This window comes from Adiantum capillus-veneris, chromosome 2 (genome assembly GCF_014529385.1).
Source record: "Adiantum capillus-veneris isolate H3 chromosome 2, ASM1452938v2, whole genome shotgun sequence".
Taxonomy (NCBI): Eukaryota; Viridiplantae; Streptophyta; class Polypodiopsida; order Polypodiales; family Pteridaceae; genus Adiantum; species Adiantum capillus-veneris.
In genome coordinates, this window is record NC_140932.1 from 179,587,903 (window position 1) to 179,599,170 (window position 11,268).

General features: G+C 45.0%; 1 protein-coding gene across 1 annotated transcript; it reads left to right on the forward strand.

The window, feature by feature from the left end:
• Positions 1-6,606: 6,606 nt before the first annotated feature.
• Positions 6,607-7,444, forward strand: LOC147464156 (uncharacterized). The gene is made up of 3 exons (XM_086482613.1): positions 6,607-6,811; positions 6,883-7,014; positions 7,107-7,444. The coding sequence occupies exons 1-3, from the start codon at positions 6,746-6,748 to the stop codon at positions 7,272-7,274; spliced, it is 366 nt and encodes a 121-aa protein (XP_086338739.1). The 5' UTR covers positions 6,607-6,745; the 3' UTR covers positions 7,275-7,444.
• Positions 7,445-11,268: the final 3,824 nt, after the last annotated feature.

An 11,268-nucleotide genomic window follows, 5' to 3' on the forward strand; every position in this document is an offset into this window, starting at 1 on the left:
CCATAAGGGAAACAATAATTGTCTAAACACTAACTGTTTGTACAAAAAAGAGACACAGAAGCGTGTCTGTGTCTCACAAAGCATATAGATGAAATCTGGTCCACTAATGACTAGGCGTCGCAACCTGCACATAGGACAACTCACAAAATTAGTATTGATATTACTTCACATATACTGACTTAATTAAATCAACTGACACATATTAACGTCTCACCTCAAGCGATCAGCGAGACTGTAAGGCCTCCCAGTCTACAGACTCTCCTGAAGCTTCAAGATCATTCAGTACTTCATAGATACCTCTGCGATATCCATCTGACTCCTCTTCGCGTGATGGAGCTCGATGCATCGCAAGATTCTGCGTTTATATAGAAATCAAAGTAATAAGAATGCATGATTCATCGCGTTTTAAAAAATGCCATAGTTAAGATTGGATTAAAAACTCACAAATTCATAGCGAAAAGTGTCGAAGCCTCCGCTGCCAAGATGAGATGTCCCCCTAGTCATCTGTCGTACCTGCGCGGCCTCACGCTGCTATCTGAACCGCATGGCCGCTGTCCGCTCATCCTCCCTGATCTGCAGCCACGTCTCGTGTTGGATGCCCGAAGGATTCGGCGAGCCGGTCCTGAAAGCCTTCCGAGCTGCATCTCGTCGATGTTTGATGGTGTCCCGTGCAACACCCTTTATCCACCGCGTCGAAACAACGGAAGAACCCGGAGTAGGCTGGTACTCTCTCAGGATGGTCTCCACTATGTAAGTGACTTTTTCCTTGGCTTGCTGATCCCAAGACGTCAGAATACTGGTCGAAAACTGCAGCTCCACAAGCTGGCGAATCCGCTGTCGCATCTCAGTGCCGACTCTATCCATGTCAACAGAACCATCTCCCCGTACAGTATAGAGCTTGGAGGCACTAGGATCGTGTGCCCCCCAAGGTGTCCGAGGTGTGCCAAGAGGTGTGTCGAGAGGTGTGCCTGGGTAAGACGGGGATCGTGAGCGAGGAGGGATCGAAGCATCTATGGACCCTCCTCCACAGCAACCACCAACTCCACCTGATGATCGACGAGATCGGCGAGTGCGCATGTGCTGCGGAGATGAGGACGTACCCAGCTCTGCCCCAAGCGGCCGTGATGGGAGAAGAAGGCGTCGTACCCATAGGCGTCATGAACCCCGTAGGCGTCCCCTCCCTAGGCGTCGGTACCTCGGGTGTGAAGCCCGGAGGCGTAGTACCCGTGCCTCGAGCTACCCAGTACTGAGAAGCCTCTGGCACCTGAGCAGGCGTCATCCGTGTAACGAAGCCCATGAATGCATCTGCACTCATGGAAGCGGGATCTGGAATCTCGTCTGCCATACTAAATGAACCTGAACAAAGAAAGTAAAATAAAGCGTCAGAACATAGTTGTTTAAATTAACTTTAAGCTTAATTTTAAATCAAAGTCTTCACACAAACACTTACAGGCCTAGGCCTCGACAAGTGAAGCATCATCGATAAGATCTTGCACCATATCATCGTCTATCTCTAATTGCAAACATAACTCTGTCCCAACTCGTTCTGGCAGACTGTCTTCATCCATTGCATCTTCATCTACAAGTGTCAATTCTGGCTCGTCTGCGTCATCCCTCGTATATCTGTCAGCTTCCTCTGCCATACCTTCGTCCATCTCATCTAATGTCACAGTAGTACGGACATCGTCTGACTGACTTTCCTCCAGGAGATCTTGCCCTTCAAATACTTGTTTATTTCTTGGAGCAACCTGAACCACAAACCACCATTGTCGCTCTCAAGGGTCCGGTACAAAGACCACTTGCTCGCAATGTTCGAGGAGAGCAAATGTGTCGCTCGCATCTGTCCAAGTCTTTGTAGAATCTATTTGCACAAGCTTGTTTCCATCTCTGCGTACTGTTGCATTGCGACCAGAAGTAATCACCTTGAACCACTTCACATCCAACAAAAACATCTCAAACCGCCTGAAGCTTACTTTCAGGATATCTGACACCAGACCACAGTAATCCAGGTTGCTAGTGCTCTCATTCGTGTCTCTAGCACTGGCCCTGCTCTTTTGCATGAAACTAACCATTACCCCACTGTCAAACGTGTTTCTTCTGCTGTCAATTTGTTGTGTTCTGAAATGCTTTCCATGCGACCACAGTGCCATGTATGTATGATACTTCCAGTCACATCCAATAGCCAGCTCTTCCTCTTCTAGAGATATGGGTTCTCTGATCTGTCGAGCTGCTCTCACTGTCTTGTCCAACCATGCCATTGTAGGGAATTCAGGTAGAGGAGCGAGATAGTCTGGCAAGGGTAAGCCTCTAGTCGTTCGACTTCGCCTGAAATCCTGTCGCTCTAGATTACGTCTCTCTTTCTCTTCTTCGTACCTTTCAAGCCATTTTTGCATCGGCGCTGAATTTAGTATACAGAACTTCATTATCTTTTCTCGCATGGCCAGGTTCATTTTCTTCGCCACATTAAATTAAAAAGCTCTCCGAGCACATCACCGTTGCAATCGGAAAATCTCTTTTGTAAATTACGTACCTAAACAAAGCAGTGACGCTTGCATCTGACCACCCGTACACTGACTGAAGATTCAAAAACGCCAGACAAATACAAAGCACAGATATTTTGGCGCCTTCATAGATTGGTTGACGTGCCAACTTCCTCAACATGTCTTCAGGAGATAGGCGCACGGCTTCTGGTGTTGCTTCGTTCGCGTTCTCCTCGCTTGTCTGGAAGAAGGCATCCAGCATCTCCTCCATGCCATCGTCTTCTGTCTGTAAGCCCTTTTCTGCTTCCATCCGTGGCTCTATATTGGTCGGACATTCACGCATAATCTTTTTTCTCTCTCTCTCACAGATGTAGGTGCTATGTCACGGAAATCAATGCCCGTTCTGTAGGAGTCGTATCGCAGATTCTTTACGGTTTCTCTAGCAAACTCTCCGTACTTGTGCACATGCTCATTACATATCCTACGCTTGCGCAGGATTTGATACTTGCAGAGCGTGCACGAGCATGCAATCTTTTCCTCCATGTTAGTTGATGACGTTGCCATCTACAATGATTATGAATGTTGTTTTAATATATATATATATATATATAATATACTCCTCACAATGTAAATTACCTTGCATTCTCTTGTCTTGCCCAATCTCTGTATACCTCAGTCCAGAGTGTTGGAGCTATATATGGCTCATTGTACTCAACTTGGTCTCACCTATATATTTGTATCTTGTCCTCAATATGAATCACTCTCTGGGAGCGTACATGGTGTGTCTCTTGTCTCGTCTCTCTCTCTTTCTCTCTACATCTCAACATGGAGCTATATATGGCTCACTCTACTCAACTTGGTCTCACCTATATATTTGTATCTTGTCCTCAATATGAATTAGTCTTTGGGAGCATACATGGTGTGTCTCTTGTCTCGTCTCTCTCTCTTTCTCTCTACATCTCAACACAGAGGTGTACGGAGATCAGGACCATCGGGTCAAAATCTCGTCTTTATTGGTCAAATCCTATATGGGTAGACACATACGTGCACTCCCAGGTGTACATGGCAATGCATGTAGCAGACAAAACCCCTTTGCCTCTTTTAGTTCCATAGTTTCTTCTTTGTCTACGAACCCACCTGCCTCCATTCTGAGGTAGCCTGTCAGAGAAAGCTTTCCAATGCCGCACTTGATGAAAGCACAAGCCATGGAAGTTCTCAGCCCAATGAAAGTTTTCTACCTGATTGTAAACCGAACGGGGCCTCCATGTCCAAGCCAGAAGATAATGTGGAGATGGATGAGCAACTTGAGAAAGATTCAGAAGCCTTGCATGGTTCTTGCTCAAAAAAGCGATCTCGATCTCTCTTTCTCTCTCGATCTCACTCTCGCTATCTCTCTTTCTCTCTCTCTCTCGATCTCGCTCTCGCTATCTCTCTTTCTCTCTCTATTTTCTTATTTTCCTATCTCTCTCTCTGTCTCGCTCTTCACTTCTCTCTCTCTCTCTCTCTCTCTCTCTCTCTCTCTCTCTCTCTCTCTCTATATATATATATATATATATATATATATATATATATATATATATATCTATTTCTCTCTCTATTTCCTATATATATATATATAGATTCCTATCTCTCTCTCTCTCTCTCTCTCTCTCTCTCTCCATATATATATATATATATATATATATATATATATATATATATATAACTCTCTTTCTCTATCTCTCTATTTTCTATCTCTCTCTCTCTACTTACCTCTCTCTCTCTCTCTCTCTCTCTCTCTCTCTCTCTCTCTCTCTCTCTCTCTCTCTCTCTCTCTCTCTGCTTCCGGTCAGACTACTGACCATGGAGGAGATTGATGAGATCCGCCAGCGACAGCTGCTGGATCTCCTATGATCTACCTATCCCAGCTAGCTGGCCGTTTAATCGTTTAGTCCATACCCAGCAGTTTAGGATTCCATAATATTTTATTTTGTCATCTTTTTACTCTGACTTTGTATCAGATCCATCACATTGTAACTTTCTTGTCTCATGTCTCATAGGTCACTTTGGTCTTTCGAAGACGTTAATATAACATTTCATTTCATTTCTCTCTTTAATTATTTTTCTTTAATTTTAATTTCCTAAGCATACATTAATTCTCTCTCTCTCTCTCTCTCTCTCTCTCTCTTTGATTATCTACACACACACACACACTTCTCTCTCTCTCTCTCTCTCTCTCTCTCTCTCTCTCTCTTTCCTACACACACACACACACCTCTCTCTCTCTCTCTTTCCTACACACACACACCGCTCTCTCTCTCTCTCTCTCTCTCTCTCTCTCTCTCTCCCTCTCCTGCACACACCGCTCTCTCTCTCTCTCTCTCTCTCTCTCTCTCTCTCTTTCCAACACACACACACACACAGGATGTAGAGAGAGAGAGAGAGGGGTTGGGGGGGGCATAATACCTGCGCAACAGGTGGAGGCCAAGATTCGAGCAGAGCGCGGCGAAAATGGCCCCTGCTCGCGGGTTTCGCTTTTTTCCCCAATTTTTTTTCCATCGCTATAAACGTCGATATACGCGTCGCTATAGGCGTCGATATATACGTGGGAAGCAAAGCCTTTCCACGCGTATATCGACGTTCATTGAGACGCCTATATCGACGCATATAGCGACGCCCGTTAAGTTCGTCGATATACGCGCGTCGATATCTCCATGTTGTGTTGTAGTGACTTTTAAATTCAAACAGGCAAAACGGTTAGCTTATTTGAATTCAAAAATTTCTCCCAAAATAAAATTTAAAATATAGCAGGTAAAACCATATCATGTAGCATATCTATAGAAAGATATCAATGTGTAGATTACATATCTATAATCTCCTCTCAAATCAAAGATCATATGTAGGAGTTATGAAAGGGCAAAAATCATAAAGTTTGCAAACCACCGAAAATTGCCTATAAACACAATGTGTATCCTTAAACATTGTTTGTGCCTCTTCTCAAGAAATAGAGATTAATGAGTCGAATTGTCGCAATTTTTTCCATAATTCCTAAATATGTGTTTTAGAGTCCTTTGTGGAATATGGTTGGCTTCAATATCATTCTTGTCTAATTGACCAAAGCCCAATGGGAGTTTTGTTTGAGATGGTATGTGACGCACCAAGACTCTAACATTATATGTGAACCTCCACCTTTTGTGACATAATATGAGTATGTTTTCTAAGATGTACCCACGATGAGTAATATAAGTATCTTCCACAAGACATCAACAATAGAGAAAAGTTGTCCTAGCCATGTGCAAAGTTCATTCATGCATTCCCACATAGGTGGGGTGAGTTTTGCAAGTGTGTGTGTGTGTGTGAGAGAGATATCACCCAAGTTATCTTGTAATCACGTAGTAAATAATAGAAGTTAAGTGTTTGTCACTCTCATTTCAGTATGAATGGGTCATTGTCGTATGCTCCCTAATCAAGCTTGGCAAATGGAGCACATCAACAACAATAGCAATGCAGAGGACTAATGTGATGAGAGCATACAAGATGGAACACATCCACAACAATAGCAATGTAGAGCACTTCGTTTCTGTAACACCTAAACGGATTAACACCTGTGGTGAAGAGGTGAACTGGACAAGGTTAGATGCAATGAAAACTCAAGTTACAGATCGTAGGTGTGGCTCGTGCCATTAAAGATTGCTTTGGTGTAATCCCACCTATAAATTTTAAGATTTAGTGTAATCCCACTTTTGAGATTTACCCATGAATTTCAATTTGAAGATGAGCGGGGGTTAATAACGCAGGGATTGTGATTTACGCGACGTGGAACGTGTAACGCAGGAGCACCACTTTTGAAGATTGCACTATGTGAGCTTTCACCTGTAACGGCTGCGGACAGCAAATCAAGGGAGGCGGGGCGACGGGCGCGCAGCAAATCAAGGGAAGGCGAGGCGCTCCTCCGCGAGACACACACACAACTACACAGAGTCAAGCTTCTCTCTCTCTCTCTCTCTCTCTCTCTCTCTCTCTCACACACACACACACACACAAACACACAACAGTCACAACTACACGCATTGCCGCGGTTGCTCATCTACCCGCTCCCCCCAAATTCCGAGCTTTCTGTACACTGCTCGCACGAGAGACATCCAGCTGCGTAAGTGCAACCCGCCCCGTACGTCTCTCTCTCTCTCTCTCTCTCTCTCTCTCTCTCACACACACACACACACACACAAGTACACACCCTCTTTTAATGGTCCCAAGGAGATGAGAGAGAGTGAAAGCGAGAGAGCATGGATGAGAAGGACGATCTCCTTCAGTTCCATCTGGAGCAGCAGCTGCGTGTGGCAAAGCAGCGGGTTTGTTTCGGGTTCATGCAGAATAAGTAAAGCAGCGTGGGACCTATTGAGGAATGAATATAATTGTGCAGGATAAGGAGCTGGTGGACCGATTTTTGTCAGAGAGAAAGCTGTCAATCCTGCCGTCCAGTCTGCTGGCAGCCACCATCGCCAAGCAGTATTCAGCTGCAGGAGCAGGCGGTGACGTAGCTGCACCTTCTAAAGTACGTTCTGAGAGAGAGAGAGAGAGAGAGAGAGAGAGAGATGCACGTAAGGCTAATTTGCTTACGTAGTGTATGCGTGCTGTTGCATGCAGATAAAGCGGGCTGCAAGGCCGAGAAGCGGCGCTGGGCCCAGCTCAACATGCGCTGGCGTGGCCGGACGGAAAGCAGGTTGCATGTCCACCGGCTTGGAGCTTGCCATGCGACAATTCTTGGACAACCCCTGCACTACCGCCGTACTTAATCCCTCTCCTTCTAAATAAACTTAAGTCGATAGGCTGGGCGACTGTGCTTGCGTGCAAAGCCAATGGCTTGACTACAACGAAGCCCTAAGAGCACTTCTCTACCCATAAAGCTTTGAATTATTCAAAGCATAATCTTTGAAAGATTTACTACCAAGTTAGGCTTCCATTGGCATAGCCCTAATTTTTAAGCAAAAGCTACACTTTCAAGTCACTAGTTTTATCTTTTTTAAAAATTGTCTATCTCTTAGTGTGTGCCTTTATAAGGGTAGACCAAAGGGATGTAAGTAGGGCCTCTAATTGGGCCACCACTTGACTGCACCAGAAGCTTTCAACACGCTCCCACAATTATTCCCACATTGTGAATTATGACAACATCATGAGGTTCTGCGGGCGAGCACCGCGCACCTAGCTAGGTGCGGTTGGGGCACCTACCGGGCCGGCAGCCCCCACTACAAGAGGTTGTGTGCTCTTGTGACGTTGTTAGCCACGGAAATACACTGGGTTTATATAACCCCCGGTGTCGCTAAAACCATCGCTAATATCGTCGCTACGAGAGCGTCGCTATATGCGTCGCTATATAGCGACGCTCATAGCGACGTTTACACAGAAGTCTATAGCGACATTCATAGCGACGCTACAGAGCCATAAATAGCGACGCTTATAGCGACGCCCGAGAGAAATTTTTTTTGGTGACAGGGCATTGAATGCCCTGCCACCCATCAACCATATTGTACTTGATTCACTTTTTAAAAAAAGTGCAAGGGTAGATAATAGACCCAAAATAGTCACCCACAAGACGCATTGTTTGTAAAATTGACAAGCGTAAAATTGACAATTGTACACATCATAGGCAAAATGAATTGATTGGCAAATGTAATAATGACAATTGTACAACATCATAGACATAAAGAATTGATTGGCAAAATGAACTCCGGTGACAAATGTAATAATATACATGGTTCAAAAAGACGTATAAAATCCGTCTCATAATACATAAGCTATGAGAAACCCTAAACTAATGCTATCTAGCTACGGCTAAACTGACGTCATCTAGTCAGACGTCTCATCGCGTCCAAGTGGCGTATCTGTCGGATTCTGCAAAAAAAGACAATAAGACAGCTTTCAGTAAGTATAAACATATAACGACATTTATAAAACAATACAAAAAATAGAAAAGAGTAAACCCTAATACTAACCATGCCGCCGCGAGAACTGAGAATGTCCATCAGGGCGTTTAAGCCCTTCCTGCCTGCGTACTCGCGCTCGTACGGTGTGGGATCACGTCCTGTCATCGAGCACTATCAAAACATACAAAGATTTCATTATGTTAGAATTAAAAAACTCATAAACCCTAAACTATCGAACATAAAGAGCAATGTGAAAACACTTACAAAATCGGCCTCAAATGATACCCATCCACTGCTCCCCAAGTGGTGCGAGCTCCCTGCCTCTACTCGCGCTCTGGCTGCATCCTTTTGTTGCTTCCACTTGTCGGGATTCTCACGCGCTGCTTTCTTCGCATTCTTCCAATCTTCTTTGGCCAGGCAATCTGGCCTGTTCCACCCATGCTTGATTGCTTTTTGCACTTCGGAACGCTTGTGTTTGCAGTATTCGCGCATTCGAATCTTCATCAGGTCTTCATTGAAGCGCTGATCCCGTGTTGAAACGGGAAACTCATCATGAAGTATGTTGATGACTCTGGCTTTTAAATCACTTGGTACTTCACTCCATTTGTTTAGTATGTAGTGTCTAAAGAGCTGAGAGCAAAGACCACGCATGCGCGAGATCACCTTCTTGCCGTCATCATCCATGATGATGCCGCCACTGAAGTCGACGGAGTAAGGCAAGCCCTCTGGCCGGTGACGCGTGAACCTAGGTGTCCCGACAGGGGTCTCTAGCGGCATGTCGATGGGGGTACGGACGTCAGGTGTCTCCACCGGCGTCTGGGCCTCGAAGCGAGGAGTGTCGAGTGGGGTGGCTCCTGGCGGAGTAGGTACAGGTGTGTAGCTGCTAGGAACAGTCAGCCGTGCGAAACTTGGCGTAGATGGCGATGCTGTGGCTGGTGTGGGGGCGGGCAAAGAAGGGGAGGGTAAAGAGCCTCGTCGAACACGAGGCGGTGTGGAGGCATCGGCGGCGGAATCCCCACAACAACCGCCACCGCCACCACTAGAGCGCCGGTGTCTAGACGAGTGTGAAGATCGTCTCGTCGACACCGAAGCTTCGGAGCGCGCCGAATGCTCCGAAAGAGAGGGAGATGCGGATGGAGTAGGAACGCGCGATGATGCGCCAGAGCGATGACGCTCCACGTACCACTGTCTCTGCTACGGTGACAAAGAAGAAAGAAACTCCTCATCATCCATACCTGCATTAAACACACGAATATTTAAACTTAATATTGAATGAATAGAGTAGACAATGACGCAAAGACCATTAAATACAATGACGTAATGACGCATATAAATACAATGACGCAATGAATTGAGTGATAGAAGAGGCAAGTCGAAAACTCAGAATTTTCAATCAAAAGATGTGAGCGCGAGTAGAAAAGAGCGTTATACACCATGGAAGGTACTTAGAGAGCCAGAGCTTTTACAACACGGAGCAAAATTGTTCAAATACAATATTTTTGGCTTTAAGAGATCTCTCTCTCATCCTCGCATAACTCAGCATAACTTCCTATATCTATATAGAGCTCTCCGTTTAAACACATATCCTCTGTTTCATTTTGTAGCTCCTCTGCATGCACCCCATATAGAGTAGTAGCATCTTGATGCTCGTCTGGCACCACCGCAGCGGCTTCTGATTGAGCATCTTCTCTGATCTCCTCCACTGATGTCGTCGTGATTGGCACATGGTAGCCTTCATACGTCCTTGCACTACGAGGGGCTACCTCTATGACGTACCACCAGTTTGATGTAGACTTTCTAGGATGAAATATTACCTGCCAGAGCCACATAACTTACATGAGAGCTTTCAAGCACATAACTTGTAAAAGGGGGATGTTAACTATTTACATACTTACTTGTTCACAATACTTACATACTTATGGAGTCTACGTTGATCTCCTTTTGTGAGATCCATTGCACCAGCTTTGCAAGTTTGTAGATTGTGTTACGGATGTTGAGAGACAAACATCCCTCAATGGCAACCAGTAAAATAAACTGTAAAGTATGTGCAGCAATGATATTAAAGTCCACATTTTATGCAATGATATTAAAGTCCACTATGAACGTACCTGACACATTTTATGCCAATCGTGTGACTTCAAACCGGTAAGCTTTCCTATTTTAGTAAAATACGTTCGAAGCGAGTGCATTAGGCCAGTGGGGGTCCGCAAAGATCGAATGGTCTCTTTTACTTTGCGTTCTTGGGCTCCTGTGAAAATCCATGCTGCTTTAGGGAGTTTTATCGATCCATCAGACGCTGTTTGCGGCCAATATTGCTCCATACGATCCACATTTCTAAGGTCAACTCTGGCTCCCAAAGTATCTTTCTTGCCGGTCAGATGGTCCCATAGTAGATTACCCACATTCTTAAATATGTGCATTGGATCGAGCAAGTGATTGATCATGAGTCGGGGCCAATATGGTAACTCGTACCATAGAGATAGTCTCTTCATCCCTGGAGGCAATCTGTCATCGCACATCTCCTTCTGCTCTAACCATTGGACATAAGACCCTCGCTGAGAGATAGGTGTTTCGGTTGGACGGTCCCACATCCTCGTCACTACTCATAATGAGGATAAAAATCTTATAACCTGGACAACAAATTTAATATTCTATTGGCATTCTTCGTCTTATCTCTCTCTCTCTCTCTCTCTCTCTCTCTCTCTCTCTCTCTCTCTCTCTCACACACACACACACACATTCTCTAGTCATGTCCAATCCCCGCACACCTCGGTCTAGAGGTACACGGAGATCAGAACCACCGGGTTATAATCTCGTCTTTATTGGTCAATACCTATATTTGTGGGTACAAGAAATCTACAGACCCACGTCTACATGATATTGCA

Bases quoted from the DNA above. Each gene is read 5' to 3' on its own strand.
- LOC147464156 (XM_086482613.1), top strand. From the start codon at position 6,746: ATGGATGAGAAGGACGATCTCCTTCAGTTCCATCTGGAGCAGCAGCTG. The intron at 6,812-6,882 runs GTTTGTTTCGGG...ATAATTGTGCAG, and splicing joins TGCGTGTGGCAAAGCAGCGG to GATAAGGAGCTGGTGGACCG. The intron at 7,015-7,106 runs GTACGTTCTGAG...TGTTGCATGCAG, and splicing joins ACGTAGCTGCACCTTCTAAA to ATAAAGCGGGCTGCAAGGCC.